Source organism: Lates calcarifer, linkage group LG11 (genome assembly GCF_001640805.2).
Source record: "Lates calcarifer isolate ASB-BC8 linkage group LG11, TLL_Latcal_v3, whole genome shotgun sequence".
Taxonomy (NCBI): domain Eukaryota; kingdom Metazoa; phylum Chordata; class Actinopteri; family Centropomidae; genus Lates; species Lates calcarifer.
Window position 1 is genome coordinate 9,554,610 of NC_066843.1, and position 24,739 is coordinate 9,579,348.

General features: G+C 42.3%; 2 protein-coding genes across 2 annotated transcripts; both read left to right on the top strand.

Annotated features, from left to right (window-relative positions):
* The first annotated feature begins 268 nt into the window (after positions 1–268).
* On the top strand, positions 269–2,078 carry LOC127143036 (uncharacterized). Its single transcript, XM_051074149.1, has 5 exons — positions 269–882; positions 1,019–1,107; positions 1,212–1,307; positions 1,437–1,583; positions 1,709–2,078. Exons 1-5 carry the CDS (start codon positions 873–875, stop codon positions 1,832–1,834), a joined length of 468 nt encoding a protein of 155 aa, XP_050930106.1. The 5' UTR covers positions 269–872; the 3' UTR covers positions 1,835–2,078.
* Positions 2,079–2,341: 263 nt separating this feature from the next.
* Positions 2,342–5,634, top strand: cenpx (centromere protein X). Its single transcript, XM_018704695.2, has 5 exons — positions 2,342–2,435; positions 2,924–2,975; positions 3,075–3,128; positions 3,223–3,311; positions 4,190–5,634. The coding sequence occupies exons 1-5, from the start codon at positions 2,400–2,402 to the stop codon at positions 4,202–4,204; spliced, it is 246 nt and encodes an 81-aa protein (XP_018560211.1). The 5' UTR covers positions 2,342–2,399; the 3' UTR covers positions 4,205–5,634.
* The last annotated feature ends 19,105 nt before the right edge of the window (positions 5,635–24,739 follow it).

The following is a 24,739-nucleotide window of genomic DNA, read 5'->3' on the forward strand; positions in this document are numbered from 1 at the left end:
GTTTGTTGAGTCCTTAATGTCCTGGATAAACACAATGTGAATTACTGATGTTGCCACCATAACCATTGGTATTTATTAATATGTAGAGCTCTTATTGTATGTCAAGATGCATATTTTTATATTGTAGTTATTTGTTTTTAATTCTGTTAACATTTACGGATAATGATCTTGAATGCGTTGCATGAAAAGACACAATAAATATTTTTGAACACGTCTGCTCTGTTATTGGAATGAGGAACCCTCCCCTGATGTGACAAGGTGCAACTGTCCCCTGTCTGAAAACTTTGTGTCCTTTATCTGATTGGCCCAAATACTACAAGTACTTTTCTGCGTAATTCATCTGAACACACACAAGTAATAATAATCACTTTTGATGGAGTATTTAATTAAGATTTTGGACTTTTTTGTGATGTTTCCTACCAAAAAAATGGACTATCAGCATATAAATCTATGCATGTGTGCCACACATTCATCCAGTGGAATGGGATAAAACACATATTCACATAACAGACACACACATACAATACATCTGCTCTCCTGTTCAGCTCCCAAGTTTCCACACTTTCCTGACAAAAATATAAAACTCTAAAACTCTTTTTGATTATTAGCACAATACACAGGCTGAGAATTTGTTTTGCAGTCTACCTTAATAGAATATTTGGGGATTAGCAAATATTCCGTCCTGGCTGCAGAACAAGTTGGGTAACATTCCAATCATTTTGGTGAACATCATGAGAAAAATACAAGTGGGAGGTGATTTCCTTGTTGTGACACAGAAGGACACTATAAAAATCCACTTTGCCACAGGTGTCTCTCGACTTCTAATTGGACTACTTTGAAGAGCAGGTTCGCCTCACCTCAACATTGCAAAAATGACCTCCAGTAAGTAATAACTTCCTTGATTTCATTCCTCATCTGTGAAAAAAAAAAGATTGTAAATAACCATGTTCTTAATTCACAGAAATGTATTTTTTTCTTTTGTTACATATCATATTTACTCATTTCTCTCTCTCTCCAGATAACGTAGAAGTGAGGACTGCTAAAAGAAGAGTGCACATCAGTCTTCCAAAGAAATACATGTCCAGCTTGGCTGAACATTATGAACTGGTAAGCAAATTCTTGAATTCCAATATTTGCAGGGAGATTTTTTTTTTCTTTTTTACCTAAGCTACAATATGCCATGAATCTCATGATTTTCTATTATTTAACAGGAGCATGGATTGGTTGTAAAAGATCTGAACCTCTATTTAAATGAAGGATATGTACGAGCTTACTTCAGAGAATGGGGCACTGTCACTGCCTGTAAGGTAAGAACTGAAAAAATACATTATCATTAGCAGCCTTTTTTTAATGTATTTTTGTATAGATTATGTAGATCTAGGAGTTTGAATCATATAATTAAACAATTTTCCTTTGTCTGTTGAATTTGATTACAGGTTAGGAGGTGCCCCAACTTGGAGAAAAATAAGGCAATGGCCTATGTGAGGTTTGCTACAGAGGATGAAGCAGACAGAGCAGACTGGGCTGGTCCTCACTATATTGGAGGCCTTGAAGTAGACGTCAAACGAGTTGTTAGTCCAAAGGTGAGTATACACCAGCTGTTTGTCTCCATCTGTCGGAGCCCGTTCTCATAAGATCTTGATAAGAGAAATGCATATGCTGTCTGCGTATTCATCAACTGACTAAAAGAAAATTTTCTGTATGTCAGATGGAGGAGGAGGATACAGGCGATGAGCTCGCCACAGCCCCTGTTATAAGTCGACCACGGCGTTCAATGGGTCTGGGCTACATCCTGGAAGATGCTCAGTGGTTAGATGATGATTTGGATGAGTAAACAAATACATGGCAACATGGAAACACACACTGTTTCAGAAGATATGTTTAATGACAGTTTTCTACCTTCGATGAATAATAAAGCTGTTTTTATAACAGTGTGTTGTTTGAAATAGCCTGTAAATAAGATACTCACTCTCTTCGTGTAACCATTGCGAACACTGTGAAAAATAACCTAAGTGATTGCTTCTCATCTTTGTTCTAATGCTGTGAAACTGACTTTTTAAATAAACGAAAGAATGGTCTTGACGGCTCCAGTGGTAATTTTGCTTTCAAGTCTTCCCTGCCTCTTATGTCACCTCTTAATTTAAAAGAGATAAATACTAATCACAAAAGTACGTGTGTAAACTATTCAAAAATGAATCTCACGTAAATAATTACATAAGAAAACATCAATACGCTGATTTCTAAAGTAAAGTTATAGGAAATCTAAATTGGCCTGTTGTTATTCTAAAACTCCTAAAGAAATATTTTGTTTACCCTCTACGGAGGGCCTGCGACTGACGTCAGAGGCCAGTGGCCAATCCCTACGCAGAGCGCCAAGTTCCTCTCACAGTGATACAAACATGGCGGAGCGGGACGCAGAAATCGTTTTCAAAAAGGTAAGGGCAAGAATATCGAACTCTTGATAATATAGGCTCCTCTTTGTCACTGAATTGCACTTTTCACTTCTATTAAACATTAAAGCCGACCCTGTTAACAAAGCATGTCAGTTGTTTCTTATTTGTCTGTCAGTAAAACTTAAACGTTACATCTCGGAAAAATATTATCAAGTGGATTGACAATATACGCGTGCCGAATGGAAGAGCGGTTCATAATCGTTCGAAAAAGTCCTCTGTAGTCGCTACTTTCTGGAATAATGTCGGTTGTTTTCACCGGAACACCACAGCCCATTAAACTGACACGTTTTCGAACGCAGTTTGGTATGAGGAAGGCACGTATTAGGACGCACCAGCAAGTTGCCAGATAAAAACAGTGGTATACAGCTGTTGCAGTAACAGCTAAAATTTCTGCTGTATGTAGTTTGCCTCAGATTATCATACCGATATACACTGTACGTTATAGTGTGCTTTATTCTCCTCACTTGCAGGACACAGTACACAAACTGTTGTCAGGTTTCTTCAAGGAGGAAAAAACCAAACGTGAGTTGTACAAATCGTGTCCTGATTTAAGTGACTTCCCCCAAACTGTTTGTATTTTAGTTGTTATTCTAAGTCTCAACAAATCTCTCTGTGTTACAGTAAGTGGTGATGCTGCGCTGCTCATGGCAGAGATGCTGAAAATATTTGTCGAAGGTAAGAAGTTCTGTTGGGTACAGCTGCAAACAGTCTGAGACACAATGCTTGGCTACCCAGTGATTAAACTGTTTATCTGTTATCTCATTTTCAGAGGCCGCTGTAAGATCACAGAAACAAGCTGAATCTGAGGACTGCGACGAAGTAGAGATCGAGCACTTTGAAAAGATCCTACCTCAGCTGGTGCGTATGTCAACATTCTCTTCTTGTTTGGCTCCTGAATTCTGAATTGTCAGCCTGGTTTCTCAGTGTTTCTGTGCTTTTTATCTGCATTTCTTGACATTACATAACCTGCTGCCTGTTTTGCTATTTACAGTGGGGGAAACAAGCATTTAGTCTATCAACATGTTTTTAATCAAACACAGTTCCAGCAATTCACATGAAATTTTGACCAGACATTCACACACATAAAGATGTTGTAACATTAAAATGCATTAAGGAAAGCAATACACCAAGGCAAGCCACCAGCTGATTTGATTAAGTAGCTCTACCTCCTACCTGTGCAAATTAGAATCAGCTGGGTCAGTACATGATGACAGGTTAGAAACAGGTTTACCCACCACTGAATGCAAGTATACAAAGCATCACCAAGCTGTCACACATGAAACAGTTCCTCTGGGCTTCTTCACAAGATTTCTGACCAGCTAGTCAGAAAGTTATAGCCTGAGAGCCAAGGACCACACAGAAAGGGCTCCAGAAAGACTTGGAAGATGAAAGTCTTGAGACGAATCTGTTGCCATTCACCTTCCAGCAGGACAACGATCCAAAACATACTGCAAAAAGAGACTCTCGGTTGGTTTCAGAGAAAGAAAATAAAGTTGTTGGAATAGCCCACACTTAAATCCAAGAGAACATTTGGAAAGGAGCTGAAGCTCAAGATCCACAAGGGGGTTCACCAGAATATCCAAGATTAGTTTCAAGATTAGTTGACATGTAGAATGCTAATTTCCACCACTGTAAATGCTGAATTGACATAAAATCTCACCTCTGCATCATCCAATGTACAAAAATATTTCCTTTCTAATTTTAACATCATGGTTTTTCATCTCTTTTGAATGCAGCTGCTTGACTTCTAGCACAGTGATGCCACAAGATGGAGCCAGAGTGCTGCCTGCATGTCCCTACCTCAGTCCTACAGCTTCATTTCCTACAGCTACAAGTTTAGTTTAACTGATGTTTGTTTTTTCTGTATTTTCCCTACAAATCCATAATGACTCAAATTTGAGATTACATTGGAATTCTCTTTCTGTATTTATTTGAGTCGTGTGATGTTGAAGTCGAAAGTGGCAGTGCTATCTGCGCTCCTCCATGCCATCACCAATAAGGCCCACCTGTGCTCCTCTGTGCAACAACAGGTGCTTCCAGCATGCTCCATGGCGCCCTTCATCAAAGCCTCCTGGAGCAGTTGGAAGCAATTAGAGTAATAAGGGGAGCAGCCAGTCCCTTAGATGATGACAAGTGCCAGGAAAAAAGGAGTACCCCCTCTGGCCACTTTGAAGTTCCCTTTTGCTGTCCTGCGATGTTTAGTTAGAGGTGGGGGGAAGGGCAAAGGGGACCTCTGGCACAGGGGGAAAGTTGAATGGGAGTGTGCGTGCACGAATGCGTGCATGTGTTAGCCAAACACGGCCAGAGACCACACGCATAGATATTCTGTTTGAAAGGAAACATAACAAAACACATTGGAACATGGTCCAAGAAGAGCAGGGTGTAATTCTGAAGGTAAATAAACAAAAGAGGCGAGTAGTAGAGGTGCTTTCTCTCCTTTCATCACAGCAGAGGGGGGAAGTTGGGGCTGCAAGGGAGAAGGTAATGTGGGGTTTTCTAACCCAAGTGCCTCTGATGGTTTTCCACCAGCGGTGTATTTGACCAACGTGTCTTCACTATGAGTCAGCATAGCTGTACAACACCTCACACTATTTATTTGTGTGGCTCTCGGGTGACTCACTACGCTTACAAATGCTGCTCACATACAGCTGGAAGCAACTTAGGCTTAAGTCAAGAGCACAGGCTCAAATAGGTGCTCAAGGACACAGCACCTGGAATTTGACCCAGCACCTTTTTAGTAGGGCCCAGAGTAGATTTGTGTTTCCCAGGAGTAACCTCCACAGCAGGCCTTCAGGAGAAGGTTTGGCTGAGTGATGTTAAGTTTAATGATGCCATGAAGACCATTAGGACTGAAAACTGCTTTTTTATGAAAAAATAAATAAAAATAAATCATTTGTTGGTTTATAATTACAGTTTTGCTCTCTAGTTTTGTGAAATACTATAAACTCCACTAGACTCTCTTTCCAATAGCAGATATGGAACCAAATGATCTTGTTAAAAAACACAATACATCCTCAACTATTACCATGATAAAATACTAATTTGTAAAATGTGTATTTGTATATATTTATATTATGTAGCCATTGTAGTATCTAGCTGTTCTGGAGGTTTACTAGAGCTGAAATAAATTTTCTCCAAATGATAATCCTTGCAGATGAAATAAAAAAAACCCAAACACTTATTCTCTTGGATCTCTCTCAGTTTTTTTTTTTTTTTTTCCTTTTCCACAATATGAGTTGTTGGAAGGTCTGCGTCTTGGCAAAGTAGTGCACTACTGTACAACTTTTCTCCTTATGCATCTTAGTGGAACAAATTACATCTGAAGGCAGCATTATTAAACATACGAAAGCAGTTAGGACAAGAATGGGGAGGGGCGTTGAAGAGAGTAATGAGTTAAAGCTTTTCTTGATCATACATTAAAGGCAGGGAGTGTCGACAGCCAGTCCAGACGCTTTGGAGAAGCTCCGGAGTGAGAAGCCTTTCCCAGGAGACAGAGACTGATCTGTCTCCAGCCTTCTGGCTGGTCTTTGGACAGCGCTGCACATGGGATAAGGCCCTCATCATTTCTTCAAGATATCTGCCTGATTGTAGCCATCAATATCAGTACCAATTTAAAAGAAGAACAAGTGACTGCCAGGGCAAATCTTTATCTTTTACCTGTATGTCGAGTCCAATTTAACCAATAGCGCTTATTTTATTGGTGTGATTGAGTCATAGCCTGACCTTCTTTGGACAATTTGGATAAGTGGTTATTATTTCTAAAGAAAATCACAGCATTATGAGAAACTAAAATTGAGGGTTCTGGGAATACCTGTCCTCTGGAGGCTTGCTATACATTTTTAATATAAACACAGAGTTGTGAGTCTGGGCACATGTCTGATAAGGCTGTGCAGTAACACTAATTGTGGTTTAGGGTGATGTTTGTCTGGGGTGGAGTTGCCTGCATTAGTCTTCAGAGTCCCTGTGAGGGTATGTTAGTATTATGTCAGATTTCACTCCTTAATTCCCTACTCACTAGTCTGGGGTTGTTGTTTTTTTCTCTTTTGGTTAGAATGACAGCTTCTCTCATCTTTCCAACTTTCTGTCCTCTCAAGGCTCCTTGACAAGTGATCGTAATACACCCATTTCCCTGACTGCTGGCCTTTCTGAGATGGTTTTAACAACATCCAAGCAGGCAAAAATGTGACATGTTTGAGGTACATCAAAGTTTATTGGCTTGTACGGTGCATAAAACATTCACTTTTACCAGGAATTTGTGCATAGAAATATTTTACTGTACTATATACATCATTTTCATTATTAATGCTGCAAGTCTTTGCTCCTTTTAACTGTCAGACCTCGTACTTTTTTTTATCTGGTTAAAACATTTCATAGATACTATGAGGTCTTGCAAAGACAGGAGCTGGCAGGAAGTCATAATCCAGGTACAGGTGTCATCTGCCCTAAATGCCATATTCCCCCCATCCTTTCATTTACACTTGTTTGTGTGTACTTATAAAATAAATGTGTGATGGCGTGCATCTGTTCCTGGATGTTTGTGTGCATGTATGTGCTTGCATGCATGTTGTGCTTGATCTGGGGCTGTGATGCATTAGTGCTCAGGAGACAAGAGGCCCTTGTGGCCCCCTCATGGGCACAGAGCTGTCTAACCATGGAGGAATGCTGAAGGGGATGCAGAGCGAGTGCATTCTTCCTAGATGCTCCACACGCAACTCACCCACTCATGAAAAGTTACAAACGTTTACAGCGCTGTCAAAAAAACACAAACAAAACACGGGCACTGGTGTTCGGCGTGGCGTTTTTTTTGTTTGGTTTTTTTTTTCAAACAGAAAGCTTGCGTGTCTGGAGAGAATGCACATGCAGATGCAGCATCTCTGTTGATACTGCTGTGACATGCAAGTTTCCTGGAGGCCCCAAGCCTCTCTGAGGGGCCTGGGGTCCTCGGGCTAAGCTTTGTTAAGGAGCCACGGGGCCCATGCCGGGGATGATTAGAACATACCTGGCAGTTTGAGCCACTTGGGCGCTCTGCTGGGATCACTCCTAACTGGTTGTGGCGCTTGGCTGTTAGTCTGAGCCTGAAGATGGTCTGCTGCTGTGCTCCGTGTATTGGTCAGGGCTTTGGTAGCCACAGGGGGCGGAAAGGATTCTTCCGGAACCAGTGAGGTGGATGATAAGGTCAAAGACCTTGGCATGCAGCTGAAGAGGGAAAAGGGAGATGTACAATTAGGCCCGCAGCTGGGTTATTTCTGGAACTCTGTACTGCTACCTTAACTACATTACCCTCCTCTTCCACCCCAAGTCCCCTCTTCTCTCTGTCTCCATTTCCCTCCTGTGTGTGGTGGCCTACATGGTCAGGGTATAGGCAGTAACAACAAGAGTAATCCCCTTACATAACACTGCACAAACTCAACGAAACAAGACCGTTCAATTAATTTTGGGAGCGTCTAAAAATAAAGGAGCTGTCCAGGCGAGGTGACGTCAAGAGGAGTGTGTGGCGATGTGGGGTGGGGTGGGGGGGGAGCTGGACTCGTACCCCAAATGAGTGCTGAGGACTGGAGGTCAGCAGAGTACTCTATTTTTAGGTCCCATCAAAAGCAGCGATATAAAAATACCCTCACAAGATCTGTCAGTCACGCTTTGAGAAGCCGTGAACCTGAAGGTCGCACACTTGGAATGATGAAAGGGCCGATGTTTGATGATATTTAAAAAGGAGCAAGTAATGACCGAAATCTCTTTAGCTAGTGGCAGGTGGCACAGTGTGAGGTTAGCCTTTGTTAGACTTGTTAAAGGATTGTGAGTAGTGCACATGTGAAGCCCTTAGCAACGGGCTAATATTCATTCAACACTATACTGTACCTATTGTGGACAAAAGTAGTGAACAGGCCAAACTGCTGCCTGACTTTGATGGTGAAATTTGAGCAGCGATGACGATCAGGACATCAGATTATCTATCAAAAATCTCAAGCCTGGAAGAAGCTGGTGTAAACAAGAATAAACAAGGCATGTTCCCATTTTTTGTATAGGGCCAAACAAGCCTGTCTCAAGTTCCCTCAGAGGCCAGCGTGTTGACTGTCACCTCACAGAGGTCAGGGGCACCGGAACTCTAAATTAGCACTGGTGAGTCAACAGGACGGCTTTCATGTAGACAAGGGCTCATGTCAGATTGCAGGAGAGGTCAGGATGTTGGGGTCAAAGGTTGGGATGCAGTGTTGGTCCTTGCCTTTAACAGCTTCCTGCCCACTGTGTTGTGCAAACCTACGCAGTAATCCCTTGTGATACAGGTTCAAAGCAAAAAGATTGCCTCACTCTCCAGTACAGGTATTGGGACTCAACACTCTTGACTCTGCATAGTCTTACCTATAATAAAACAACTGACAAATGGTTTGTCATGAAATTTCTACAAGTATCTGTAGTTCCCAGTCTGCTGACTTTGGTGGTCCTCTGACCTTTTCTGTAGCACCACCATGAGGTTTACATTTGTGGATTTGACTGAGATGTCTCAGCGATTAGCAATTTACCTTGAACAAATCCTGAACCACAGCCTTTGAGATTTCAAGTTCTGTCCTCAATAATTCATTTGGTCCTTGACATGAATGTTTCATTTCAAATATATATAACGTTGCGCCAATGCTCCAGCGCACCCCGAGACTTTGATGGTGCACCTGTTTCTGCACATGTAGGTCTGTAGTGCTGCAGGGAAGGTGAAACTCCGAGGTCAATAGTAGACACAGCAGGGTGCTCCGCTGCGAGGTGTCTCTTTTTCTCTTTGAGAGCAAAGAGAAATGGAAGAAGCAACTGTGGCTCTTTTTGTTTCTCTAGCATGAAAAAGAGTGACCAGGAGAGGTGATTTACCAGCCTGTCTTAACATCAGACTGGAAATAAAGCAGAGCTGCTGGAAACATGCTGGCCTAGAGTAGCAAGAGAAAGATGGAGTTAATGCACAGTTTCACATCACACAACTGGAGCTCGGATGATGTATGGCCACTGCTGTAGGGTAAAGTCGGCTCTGAAATAAGTCTTTAAATCACACAGTTTGATTTTCCCTCTTAGTGAGATTTTCTAACAAATATGATTACAGAAAAAGACGCTGCCAGCACGAGATGACGTCTGACCTTTGAAGGCAGGTACACTGCACCACTCTCTCCCATAATTGTTCTACCTTCATCTACTTGTTTCCAGACATAAAATGTAGACCCTCTCCAAAAACAGCAAAGGAGCAGATCCACTCACAATGAGCTGTAATTTAAAAAACGCCTCTCCTGGAAAAACAACAATAAATTTGAAAGGGCTTCAAAGGGGCTGCTGGTGCTCCCTACTTTTCTGTACATAAAACAAAGCACCGGCATGCTCTAAAACCACTCGATCGCTCACCCTGCGATGAAACACACATCTAACAGCACACTGAGACAGACAGAGACTGAGAGAGAGATGTAGCAGGCAAAGAAAAGAGAGAGGCTCCTTTGAATTTGACTTACTGTGAAAGAGCTTTTATGGTGTCTGACTAAGGGACTGTTGGCTAAAAAGTTAATCTCCTCTCTCTTTCACATTTTCTCACTGTTTTCCTAGACTCACTCTATCTAAAGGCTTTCAGTCAGCCTTAATATGGTGATATTATTCAGCTAAAGAGAGAAGCTGTTAAAGCAGCTGTTTTTTTAGCATGCTCTCAATCAATCTTTTTTTGGTTACTAAGGCTTTGTTCAGATTGTGAGCAAATCAGATTTGTTTCTTAAATCGGATCTTCTGGATGGTCTGCAGTGGTCCATCAGATCAGATTTGTGTGTCCAGACATCACCAACCTGTCTGCACGGGTTGCTCTAGTAGTGGTTGCTGTTTTTTCTGCTGTCCAAACTCAATCTGGATGCAATCTGGATATGCCGAAAACTGGATTTGAGCTGGCAGTCTGAACAAGGCCTAAATGACTCACATGTGTAGATGCCTAATTTAGTCTAAACTAAGCTAATCTTCTGTCATTTGTAAGTGACTCACAGAATGGAAGCAGGACCATCTACCGCAACCAGATCCCCGGTGGTGCATTGATACACTACAGGGGCTGAGGAGCTTCAGGACTCACATCAGTGGGAGGGCAATATCCCGCATCCTCATCCTGTCAAGAGGGCACAGCCATGACATGTCTGAGTGCCCAAAGAGAAAAGACCAGGTGTCCCCCTTGGTCCTCTTCCATTTCCCCCCATCCAGCACTGATCCTACTAACTAATAGCACCAAGGAAGTACCACCCCTGGCACAGGAACCCAGATCGCTGAGCTGTGGAGGTCTGTGGAAGTGAGGACTTAGTTGACTTACAATTACTGCCTGACAGAAACATTTACAAAGAACAATGGGATGTGAGGTCCAGATTTATGTGATTATATCTTGATTGTATCAATCTAACTACATAATAGTAGAGTATACACCACTGCTCCCTCCCATTTGACACCTAAACATTAAATAGAAACTGAACTGAAATGTGTAGCAGCGGTAGGAGTGACAGTTCTACTGAAATGTGCTTTCGATTAAGGTCGGTAAAGTGAGCTGCTGGTTTCTATTTTCTGGGCTGAGATGAAGACCTTTCCAAAAGAGAAAGCATTTGACAGAGAAATGGTTCAGAGTGATGATACGAAAGGTATTGACTACAAAAGAAACCAGTGACAGAATGCCTTTACTCAATCATCTGTGGGAGGCAAATTTAACTTCACTGGCGACCCAGGTGGAGACAGCACAGACAGGACAGGACATGACAGGGCGTTATATGCCCTGCGCTTTTGTGGTTACGAAGCCTTGTATTTGCTGACGGCGGCCCTATCTCCTTCCTTCATCTTTCTCAGTTGAAGAAATATTGTCACAATATGAAAAGGAAGGTCAGATGCTCTGCAACAATGTAAAAACACAGCCATCAGAGCAATTTTATTCTTCACTGCATCTCTGACGCTGAGAGGGGAAGCAGAGCTTGTTCATCCACAGCTGAGTAAACTACTTAAGTCTATCTTATATGGCTACAGACATGATTTTTGAAATGGAAAAACCTCAAAATGTGGTAATGATAGAGATAGACAAACATAGCCATGTTTGATTGCCAGACTTCCTTTTGTTATTTCACTGTGTGTTTGAAGTCTTGAGAGAGCGAGTGAGTGAAATCTTAGAAAACTGTCTTCAATTTCTGCACTTTCTCTGAGTCAAAAACTGGCGATAAAATCTGCTGGACAGGATTCACAGAGGAATACGCTTTGACAACACACTGCACGGCTACCAAATACTGCACAGGCAGCCAGAGCCTTGTCTCCCCTTCAAATCACTTATTGTCCTCTCATACCAGCTGTGTTAAACCTGTCCACAATAAGATAAGCTGCGGGTCTGTTTCCTGCGCTGCCTATAAATATGGCCTAATCACTCTCCGGCAGAGAGTGGTGGGACAGATGTTACAGTTGCATCCCTCCACCTCGCTGGAGTACATATTGATGGTTCACAGACTGTTTACACAGTTTTCATTCATCTGTGCTATGACCATTCCCAAGTGGATCCATTTGCCAACACAAGTCTGGTGGTTTACATAGCGGAGCCCCTCTGGCATGTGGAGTCCATGCTCTTTACCCTCTGCTTGTTTCGTGACTGCGCACAAGCAAATAAATAAAAAGTGAAGATGTATGTCCACGACTAATCCGTAGAGGAGCGGGCCCCAGCGGGTATGGGATCTAAACAGACTCTGATGACTGTATATGTGGGTTGAGTTAAACAAGTGACACAGAACGTTATGCTTTGATCTGCTAATTATAGTGGAAAACAACCTGGCAAAGAAACTGCCATGACTGACCACATTACCTGAATTTTCCACCTTGCGAACAACAAAACTGTCCAAGATGTAGCTGTTGAGGTCCAGCAGGTGATACTCTTTGTTCTAGTTGATTTTTCAATTAGAGCGTTTACAGAACCACAAACAAATGATTCCTGAAAACATCCCTTAATAGTCTCAAGACTTTGTTTGGCCATTTGGGGCAGTGGAAACATGTTGAGAGCACTGACATGTCATCACCTTATAAGCTGATATGATTCTGTTCACTTGATGAAAGAAAGTTCAACATTCACTCTCTTTTGGCTTGGCTTTGTTCACTACACCTCCTGAGGCAAATATCTGGCTCTTTAGCCGCTAATGCTATGTTCACCGGCTAGTGGCTCGTTGCTGACTGTGCCTCTTTGTCATTTGGTGCTGAGCAGGGGGTACAGATGTATAATGTACAATAAGATGTAAACTTGAAATCATATATATGGCTTCATTAGTTATTTCAGATGGATAACCATTAAAACATGGAGTTTAAACAGAATGGAAGTGCTCATGAAAAAAAGTAACCTTTATACCACTACTGCTGTATTATTTATTCAAAAAAATCATAAGATAATACATGAAAATGCCATTAGAAGAGTTAAATATGCATTATTTTTTGCATAAAATAGGTGTCTGAATGTGAGACATACTAACAGAGATGTTTCATTTGTTTGGCTTAATATTTCTATATATTTTTTTACTGAAAAGTTTGCACATATAAATTGTGAATAAAGGTTACACAGAGTGACCCAGCTTATACAAAGTATATCTTTCCACCAAAGGGAAAGAAAACTTTCAATTACCATTTAGCTGTCATTTTTATCTTGGAAAGCCTTTGTGCTCCTCAAAGGCGTTAATACCTGCACCTTGGTGATGCCTTTAATTGCCATTTAGCATTAAGCTGGCTGAACAATAAAGCCAAGGCTGAGGGGATGTTGTCAGGTTTAATGAGGCCCTCGGTGAAAGAGGGCCGCTGTGTCGGCTCCACCAAAGGCTGCTCTCTGAATTCACCTCCAGTGGACCAGAGTGGTCCTGTGGGGATTTGATGGGCTGAGGGAGCACAGACTGTCTCTCCCCCACTGCGGGGGTGTGAAGGGTTGCAGTGGCATCGGTAGCCCTCGCTGTGCATGGCTGGGCGGGCAAAAAAAGTGGAAGAGGCTGTAAACTGCAGCGCCACAGAGCAAGGTGCTGCGGCAGCAGCGCGGCACTGTGGCGGTCTTTCACATCAACTGACTGTGGAGAGTAAAATATGGGCCTTTTTGCCCCATTGCTCGACTTAAAGAATGAAAAACATAAAGTGCCAATAAAGGCATGGACAAGTATGTCTACAAATAGACATATGGAGACAATGACATGTAAGACAAGGAACAGAGCCAAAAAAGAGGAAAAAAAAACAACAATGAGAACTGTGAAATCCTGGCCCATATTTAAAAGGGGTACATGGGTCACAGTTTCACATGGAGTCCTCCGCCTCCAAACCCCATTCCAGTTACTTTGATTCTTTATTCACCCCTTTCTCCCCACCACCCCCACCCCTACCACCCCATCCTTAAGTCCAGCTGATGCGGGCTCTTTTGTCCACCAGCACCCAGGCAACAACATCAAAGGGCTGCTGGGTGTAAATGCAGAGTGCCTTGAAAAACAAAACAAAACTGAAAAATAAAGAAGTCCCGGAGGGGATGGGAGATATTCACAACAGCACCCTGGAGAGGTGGTGAAAAAAGAGCCACTATGTACAGGAGGAAAGAGAAGAAAGAAAGAAAAAAGACAGAAAGAACGGAAGAAAGAAAGAAAGAAAGAAACCTTAACTTGCTCAGTAGCAGTCGTTTGTCAGATATTCATCATCATTTGCTGAATACACAAAGGTGTGGGTTGGGTCATTCTTGGTTTAATGACTACAATAAACAAATGAAAAAAACGACATTAGACTTTGTATGAGACCATTATGACACTTTCTTTGTGCTAGACCATCAAAGCCCATTAGGGGACAGTGAAAGGCCTTCCATTGCTGCTCATGACCACTTCCTCATTCAGTGACAGCTGAATTGGAGGCTAGATGGATTGTTGTGCAAGACAATGTCATGCGTTTGGACTGAATGGTCTACTTTGATCTCACTGGATGCCCTTGAAGCTCCAACAAGGGCTGATATGTTAACAACCAGTCTGGTTATTCTAGTTCTATCCTCCACCTACTGCCCTGCCAATCAGCAGCTCTTCTGATGGGAAGGGGGAACGGTGGGAGGGAGAGGAGGGGGTGAGGGGAGATTTAAAAAAAAAAAAAAAAGCCTTTCATCTCTGCCCCCATATGGGACTCCTGTAGAGTCACGCTCGGTGTGGCGGCATGCCTTGTCTCGTACCCACAAAGTACCCGCCAGTGACACGCTGACTCAAGAGCCTGGCACCAGGTCTCCAGCCAGCGCCGAGCAAACCCTCTATTCAGCAAGATGGAGGAAACACAACTACATCGGGCCCACAGCTTATAATTAAAAGTCCTCGGCCTCAAAGAGCACAGCATCTCCATCTTAATGGTAGGCTTCCATCTGAGGCATTGGTTTAATACTTACTCTGTGTCCCATCAGATAGTGATGTGGACAGAGGAGGAAGAGAGACATTAGGACTACAAAGAACACATGTGTCCCATCCAGGATTAGAGGTTCACTCTTCCCTCAGTAGCCTAATTGCTGGATTGGCCAGATCAAAATCACTTCATTGAGATCAAGGCCACTGTCTTCCTCTTGTCTTACTACTCCGTCGCACAGTAACTCAACAAAAGCAGCAACAGACCAAGGGAGGGGGGCGGGGGGGAAGAGTCCAGAAGTCGTGGAGCAAAGATGAATGTAGTTCATGTTTAGAGAGCATGTTGTGTGATTAAGGGAAGCCCACATCAAACATTGTGGCTTAAGAAAACCACCAGTTGAAAAACAAGATGCTTCTTCTGTGCGGAGCGGCGCAGACTGGAGATGCTGTTGTTCAGAAGGCGGACCAGCCCAAACTAACCCGCCTGTCTGTCTCTTGAGACAAACAGGGAAATGAGAGACATCATAGATTCGCAAAAGACTTAGAACTCATTCTGAGCGAGAGAGCTGGATGAACTACAGACTTTAATTCAGAGTTGTAAAACACGGTGCATTATAAAGTAACACGTACAATATTTATTTATTCTTAATTTACAATAAGATGTAAACTTGAAATCATATATATGGCTTCATTAGTTATTTCAGATGGATAACCATTAAAACATGGAGTTTAAACAGAATGGAAGTGCTCATGAAAAAAAGTAACCTTTATACCACTACTGCTGTATTATTTATTCAAAAAAATCATAAGATAATACATGAAAATGCCATTAGAAGAGGTTAAATATGCATTATTTCTTGCATAAAATAGGTGTCTGAATGTGAGACATACTAACAGAGATGTTTCATTTGTTTGGCTTAATATTTCTATATATTGACAAACTCGAGCTCTCATGGTTATGTTATCAGTGGGAAACGCTTTTTCCCACAGAGAGAACTGCTCTGGACAGAAGAACAGCAATATTGTGGCCACATGTGTGAGCTTGTTTACTTACGCTTGGCTTTTAACTGAAGGAATCTCATGATTTAAACCACAACATAACAGACTAAATTATTAGCATGTTACCGCACTACACCCTCTTTCCCTTTGATTGGAACAGGAGAAAGTGTGCATGTGTCGACCGACCTGCTGTCTCTCATACACACATACGCGGGACTCAGCAATCTCTTAGGTAAAGAGATGGAAAGTTTATTTCTAAAACCCTAATCATGGAAATCTCCCCTTTAAACAATAAACTCTCAACTTTATTTCATCTCTCTCCTTGCCAGGACCACATCAAACAAATCCTAAGGTCAACAAGGGTCAGAAAAAGGATTTGGATAATGATGAGGCTCAAAGAAAAAGATTGAGGGTGGTGAAAGAGAGATGGTAAAAGGAGGGGAGGGGAGTGATTGGGAACTGAAGAAAGGGATGGGGCTGGTGGAGAGAGAGAAGGTGCAAAGGCTAGGTCTTGTAACGACAGACCCCCTGATTACATTGTTGCACAAATAAACAGGCCCTCTGCAGGCTCCCTGGAGTCCAGCTGCGGTGCAGGACAGGAAAGCTTTCATTTCAGAGGGTCTGAGGTCGAGCCAGGCAAGTGATGGGATGGGGCCTGGCTGTCTACTCACACCGTTTCCTCACATCTCCATCAGCAAGTCAGTGAGCAAGGGATCGGGCAACATCTCATTTGAGAAACTTGTTAATTACGTGCCATTTCCTGCACCTACAGGTTGCCTAGAATGGCCGTCAGCATGTGGATTGGTTACTGTCAATCTTGGCGGGGTGGGGGTCAGGTTTAGGGGGCTGCTTAGGTTGAAAAGAGAGGAGAAAGGATGCTAAATATCTGCTTTTTGATGATGATGATGAGGGACCATCTGCATGGGGTCAGATAAGTGTTAGAGGAAAGAGGCCGAAAGAGACAAAGTTCAGAGGCTCTCAAGCCACATCTGTAATCGTCTTTCCTTCACCTCCAACCATTACAGAGTCCTGGTCCTCTCTTCTTTCTGTGTCCTGCAGCTATCAAGGCCCACATCAAGGCATGCCCCTGCCAAATGTATGCCCCCCCCCCCCATTTAAGGGGCCATCATCAGATAAACAAGATAAACAAGTCCAATTCCTGGCAGGACTGATCAAAGGACCCAATGTTAAGCCCATGGCCAATTTCAAGTAGGCAAAAATCAAACACAGATGAGGTCACATGGAAATTGGGGGGTGGTGGTGGTGGGGGGTTATCCATTGTCCCTTTATGGGCACAGAAAGCAAAAGGGACAGTGAGGAGGGTGGAGGAAAGAATGGAAATGGTTTGGAAGCAGGGAGGGCATGCAGATACATTCTCAATTACATCCTTGCATCTTAATATCCCCCAGGAATCATACCCTTCTCCTCGCTGTAAAAATAAAATTCCTGCCTGACTTTGCATGGACAGGTGCACCTGTTCACCACCACACAACAAAAAAAACATACAGACAGACAGTGAATCCCTCAGATATGTCTTGGATGTAGCACCAAAGGCCACACTCCAGGATGTTAAAATCATCTTGGCTACCGATCATGGATGTGAAGACTTGGCTGACTTAGTCTGCAAGAATGATACGCATGCACCCCTCCACTTTCTTTGGATTTCCCTGGCAGATAATTGCGTCATCTGACCTAAACACTTGCGTATATGGTGGTATTTCATGAATCCTTTCCTGAAGATCCTGTGTCATCCCTCTTCTGTAAATCACCTCTTCCTTGAATGCTCAACCTCTCCCCATGTCAAACCAAATGAAAAGTTCAAAGACAAAGGTGTGCCAAGTATGCATGCATGGATACACTTTTCTGATTTTGTCTCATATTCTACTCCCAAACATCCACATAGTTTTGTTTGAAAATATGACGGCAGACTTTGGGATGGATCCACAGATGCTGTTAAACTAAAAACCGAAAACAATAAACAAAATGAGAGTTGAACTGTTCTTGGTGTCAAGGTAGGAGAGAGAAGATGCCTGCTTGTGCTCATGGAATCAGTTTATTCACATTCACACAGGGGAGAAAAAGGAAATTCCACTGGCTCTCTCTCTCTCAAGAGGGCCATATTGAATTGTAATCAGAAGATTATCTCAGAATAATCAAACGGCCCCCCATGGGACCACCCACAGAGAGCAGAGAGAAACATGAGACTGGCCACATGCTCTGCTTTTCACCAAGACCTCCGTGGCATGGCTGAGACAAGAACGAGAGAGGAGGACGGAAGGGGTTTTGTTTTGTCCTGACACTTTCAAAGGCAGTGGCCCATTTCTTGTGAATGACATCCTCTTGCATTGGTTGTATGGAGTGATGGAAGCATCTCAGGACCAGAAGTAAGTAGTGTTCCTCTCATTAGGTCCAATTTCATAATTTCAAAGCACATCAGAGATATTTAATTCTACATTCTGTTGAGGTCATGCTCCAACGACATACTAAATGTCATTGTTTGGGTTGTTGGCTTGTAACATAATGGGAATAAGTAGCTGCAAGTAAACAACAGCTTTATTCTTAAATGATCCTGATAATGATAGGCCCGGTCTATATTTAGCTCTTGTCTCTCTGACAGACCTCTGACTGTTGTAGCTGGAAGGGAGAGCTGTAAACAAAGCTGGCAGAGCTTAGGCAAGCATGTGATGGCTGCACTGCACTGCCTGAGATATGAAGAAAGGAGGGAGTCGAGGGTGGGGGTGGGGGTGGGGGGTATGCGTACCACATGAAGTTTACAGACACCGCCACAGACTCTGGTTGAGGCTTGTGGTTCATCTCAGAGCTTTGACTGACAGAGAAGTCCTGCGATAGATGAGGCTCTGTCAGTGGCCTGCAGGATGCCAGTTAGCAATGTTTTTCATCACATAGGCGAAACCAATATGGCTGTGTGATTGAGGAAATATTTTCCAAACGGGGCAAAAAAATCACTGTTGTCAAGGGATGACTTCAGTTTGTGTTTTGGGGTCAGATAAGAGGAAAATGTTTGCGCATCAAGAACAACTCTCCTTTTCTTCTTGGTCTGGGGTGTTGGGTGGATGTGCTTGTGGTAGGTGGTGGGTACAGGGTAGACAGACCCCACCCAATTTCTTCAATCCTGTCTAATTAAAGGACCACGAGTCATCCATAGAGATTTGATGGGTTCAAAGAGACCTGGGTGTCTTCTGCTGTAATTTCAAATTACTGATTTCTGTTATTAATTATACATCTTAAGTGCCTTTGAAGAATGTTGCAGACTATCCTTCATCAAGAAGACATAATGTCTGGAGCAAAAAAAAAAAAAAAAAAAAAAAAAGACTTAAGAAAGCAAAGAAGCCTCAATTCATTGGCTCCAATGAATCAGAGGTTCCAGGAAAATCAGCAGGCCCCCGTCTTATTGTATCATTATTATTTTTCTGTCTTGGTTTTTCTTTCTTTTATTTCTTTCTTTTTTCTTTTTTTTTTTTTTTTTTTTTTTGCAAAACACCCGCATCTGACGTCAGTGTATCATTGTCATTTCAAGAGTAGTCTTGGAAGCAGAACAGGGGTTGTGATTGAACTCTGAGAGCTGCCCTGGAGCTGTACTTTGAGGAAGAAACCACGGAACCACAGATAATGCTTTACAGTCCACTAGTCTCAACTACTGTCATCAGATTTTCACTTTGTAAGATACTTGAAAAAGATTGTCATTCCGGTTTCCTCCGGAGCAAAGGGCACGGCACTCATGTCAAGCTGAAGAAGTGCATAAAGAGTCACAGATGATTGCTATAGACAATAATTTCAAGAAGTTGATGTAGTCTCTTGGATGTGGGCAATGTATAAATGCACTTCCAATTAACAAAATGAACTTGATGTAACCTGATGTAACATTCTCAATGGTGCATTAAGAGTCTGTAAAGGTAACTAACGCATTCATCTCATCCTCAAACTGTCCACATGGAAACAAAAATAAAGAGAAGGCAGTGAGACCTCTGGACAGACAGACTCCTCTGACATTGTCCTCACTGTTGGGATCATCTAGAGTCATCTGGGCAGAGTTTATGGACACAAAACAAAAGCATCACAGTGTCGAGCACACAATAAAAACGAAACCACCTCTGTTGACTGGTTGAAGGCTAGGAAGGCACGAGACACAAGTTCAAACACTGCAGAGCCTCTTCCTCGTCTACTTTCCACTGGTGTAAAGACTTTTCAGGAGACAGGGGAAGGCATCTCCCTTTCATCCCTCACCACAGACAAACATAGACATATAAAAACATCCATGTTGAAAAGTGGCAATAGCCCTTTTAATTCCAGACAAACCCAATGTGAAGAACTTAATTATAGAACGGGGGCAACCCAGCCCTTTTGAAAATTACACTTACAGTAAGACCTTTGAAGCAAATACATCCTTTATCCTATTTTTTCTTTTGTTCAATGTTTTGTCTCTTGTAAAGCATGCCATTGACTACTGTGGTTTCCAGTGGGTCTCTGTCTTTTCTCGTCTGTCTCCATCTCAGTCAGGCATTTGCTCATCAAAGGCCTATCTTTTGGACACACACTGGAGGGCAAAAATACTTAAAACCCTGGTTAGTGTGTTGATTTTTGGCACATTTGCACATAATCAATTACCAATCCCAGATTTGCATTTAAGGTTATTACACAAAACAATCAAACAAACTCATACCATTGCTTCTGCACAAATGCATTAATTTCTAATGGTATGACAACACACTTCGGTTGCTTTTCCTTGTGGCTTTGATAGTGATCCAGTCATTCATGTTAAGTGTCAGACTGTGCTGAGAGAGGAAGTATTAGGAAACCACATTTGTTGTGAATGCAAATTACGCAATAATGGTTTCATTGCCTTTTGTTGACTGATAATAACAAGTTGTTACAATGCTATGCTGTAGTCAAACAACTAGTGTTCAGAATCAGCCAGGTGCTTCTTTAAAAACTGCTCCAAGTTGCAAGCTGCCAACAGAAATAGTACAATCATCTATCAACTATTTAATCAACACAAACATGTGGGAAATAATCCCACCGCACTCAGGTGAAACAACCTCAAAAGTGGAGTGTGATCCCATGACATAATGCCCATAAATGAAAAACAGATGTTTCCATTTTGTTTGACAAGGATGCTGTTAATTCCTTTGTGTTGTACGTGGATGTCTGATACAAGTTAAAGATTTCCTCTGTATTAGCTCATTAGTTCCTTCCAATAAAGGTAGAGCAGAAGGCTTGGTGGTTGGACAGGACCAGAAGGCCTGGCACCAAACCTCCACCTGAAACCATCGTAGTAAACCCGCAGGAAAGTGAGGTGCGTTGGGGGCCATGTTTCACTCTCATCTTTCTCTCAGGCAGGCGTAGTGGATGTTCTGCCAGGTATGAGCTGAGGTGTTGGGTTCGGCAGTAAATCAGCTTGGTCTCCGATGATCAAACACTTGTCGTTATTTCCCGCGCTTTCATGTAATCTCATAAAAGGCCGACCGCTCTGATGGGCCGAGCTTGCCTGCCAAGCCAGCCGGGCCTCCCATGCTGGCATCTCAGTGTGTGTGGCTCTGATGGTTTGTTCCAAGAATCAGAGCTTGGGAGGAAAACATGAGATCTAACAACAGAAAGAGGAATATCCCTAAGAGAGTGTGCAACACATTAGGTGAACTTCCTCTTTTTATTTTGCACACCACTGAGATAGATCCAGGTAATGTCCACAGCCTCTTTTTTATTTCACTTATCAAATCTATGTCAAACGCAATTGAGTACAAAGGCTCAAATTGACTGGACAGCGTATGCTGTAGATTCCCTCAGGCTATTGTTGCTAATTCAAAAGAGCAACTGGAACATAATGCTGTGGACAGTGGACAAAGGATGCTTTCATGTGCACATTCCAAAACTCTGTATTTAGTAAAACTTATAGCAAGACGTGCCATTTTGTTCCAGTAAAATATAAAATTTGTGTGTGAAAAATAGGTGGCAGGAGGAAGAGATGAAGCGCCTTGGTGGAAGACTAATAAAATGTCTGAAACCACCGCAACTCAGAACGAAAGAGACAAACATCAAAGTCCATAGACTGGCTGTTTGATCTCCCCAAGTTTTTCCTCTCTTTTTAACATCACTCTGGCCCGTTCACACTCTGGTCTTCATTATCCTCCTCTGCCCTTAAAATCATTTAAAATCTATCAGGGTCTGACATGCGGGGGGCAGGGGGGTGCACGTTTGAGCTATAGAATAGCGAGAGAGCTCCACAGTGACCACTTGGATACACAACATTTACCAGCCAATATCACTTCATCTCCTACTAAATTACACATCTCATGTGGGATCTTGCGTTGCTTTGAACGAAATGGTTGGTAGTTGTAATGGATGTTCTGTTCTCAACCTCCAGGGAGGTTTATGGCTCACTTTTTGACAAATGGGCAAGAGGGAGATAAAACGCTTACACACACAGACACCCACTCCCTCCTCAAATAAAATAAATCAATAACCATAAAAAGGCAGCTATTAAAGCGTTGGATAGCAGCACATTAGGAATAAAACTGGGATTTTGGCTGCTGTGTAAAGGCTTTCAGAAACGGTGCAGGCCGCACACAAAACTGATAAATGGATGGTGGGTGCTGGTGTGGTCGGGATGTATCAAACATGTGCTGGTAGGCCAATAAAGACCAAAAATACTGGCAGCTGCAGGACAACTCATTCACAGCTTTCTGAGATTTGGCCAGTCTAGGCAGGACTGAGAGAACATCAATGTTACAGGTCCTCAAGAATCATTTTCCATGGCATTAAGTATTCCTAAAAAAAAAAAAAAAAAAAGATATCTGCCTGTGGTTATTACTGAATGTGCTTTATGTTTGTGTACGGGTGTCATTTTGTGTTTTTACGTTGTAGTACATCAGCATGTGTGTGCGTGTGTACGAAGCCTCAAAGAGACAAGGATACTTGTGCCCATGGCGTCTGGTAGAGCTCGTGACTGTGCCTGTTTAACTCCACTAACAGAGCACCGTTCCACAAAGCCCATCACGCAACCCACAGATGTCCCACAGAACAGACAGGACTGCGCCACAACCAACAAGAAGCAGTAATAACCCCCCCAGCCCACACACCCATGCACACACACACACACACACACACACACAAGCAAACAAAACAAACACACACACACACACACACACACACACACACAGGGGTCTAGTAGCCTGGACTGAATCTTCTTCAGAACATTAGCTGTGGCTTCAAACTTTGTAACTCTAGTTACATGTAACTGTGGTGGTATTTAGCCATGTTTGTGCAGATTTTTACATCTCTATATATAGATAAATACATTTCACCCCCCTGGACACAGTGTCCAGTCCCTATTACTTTGGATGACCCATTGATCTACGCATTTTCATAGCTAAATCTAGGGACTATTTCCTCATTGGAAAGTACTGTAGTCCTAAACTCACTGGTAAAAGTAATTAATTAAGCTAAAATGCAAAAAGGCAAAAAAAAGGGGGTCATTTCTTGGAGAAAATAATTCACTGTCTGGTTGAACAATAATGTGCTTAAATTGTCATTCAGTTTAGACTTCAAGCATAAAAACATGGACCATTGCATTTAAGATTGTAAATTACAGTGTAATTATTCAGTATTTATGGGGCAATTACACAATAAATATAGGGTACAATGACATGGTTATGGGGAACAAAAGCCTTAAAAGATAGATGTAAAAGAAAAATAGCACTTATAAGGAACTTATAAATTAATCATGTAGGAACTTTGCAGGATATTGTAATGAGCAATAATGAGAATTAATTGTGCGATATGGAAACATTATTGAGCAAAAACTGTGGTAACTTAGCCAGTTAGTGAATTTATAGGTTTATGTGCTTAAATCACATACATTATGTCACAATGGTACTAGTCAGGTGTGTGGTGTGTTCTCACTTTATACTGTATTCAGGCTAAACTCTTGAATGTAGCGATTGTTTCATGGAGAACAATCCTGACTTTTTTCTTGACATGGGAAATTTGTTCATTGAATTCTTTCTATCATCAACTAAATGAAAATTCCCCTGTCAAAACTATTTATTTGACTTTGAGGGCTTTAAAAGCTACATGAAACAGTAGATGAAAACTGACAAATGACCTTGAACTTGTTAGTCAAACTTTTCTGGCTTGTACTCAAAATGGAGGAAAAAGTTTTAGCGTAATCTGTATGTCCTCAGAGTCAGAGGTGAAATCAAGCTTCTTCTTTTTTTTTTTTTTTGGTGTCTTTACATTCACAGTTAGGCTGCTTTCGAGAGTTGCCTGGGGCATGACATGCAACGTGGGCTCTGACTTCAAAGCCTCCAAAGAAAATATATAAATACAAAACTATTAGCCAGCTTGTTTTCTTAAGTTAACATTTCAAACACACTGCCGAGTGGATCGTGTTTTCAGTCCCCCTCTCTGTAACTCTAATGTTGATGTTGTTTTTCTGACGGTCCTGGGGCAAAGTGCAGTGCCACAGCTGGAAAGTCCTCAGCACCCTTAAAAAATGGCTGCACAAACACGCCAGAGTCAGGCAGAACACAACCTCCTTTGGACTGTGTGGACTTCCCTGCCAGCTGCCCACTAGGATACAATTTGCATTTGGCCCTCAGCACAGTAGAGCCACAAACATAGGTTTCAATGTCAGCATCGGGCTGAACATATACAAACCCAGAGGTGGTAGCATCACAGAGGAGAACAGCAGACGCCGTCCACATACATCATTATATCGGACATACCATTCTCAAGTGTGTGTGTGTGGGGTGGGGTGGGGGTAGTAAGCACCATTTTTATTAGTGACACTAAGAAGTTTATAAACAGAGCCACTTGACACAGTGAACTTAAGATTTGGGGGTGATCCTCTGTGTAGACAGATTACCACTTCATTAAACAAACAAAGACCTCAAAGAGTAACAAGCCCTTGGACACGCATACCACAGAGAGAGAGAGCAA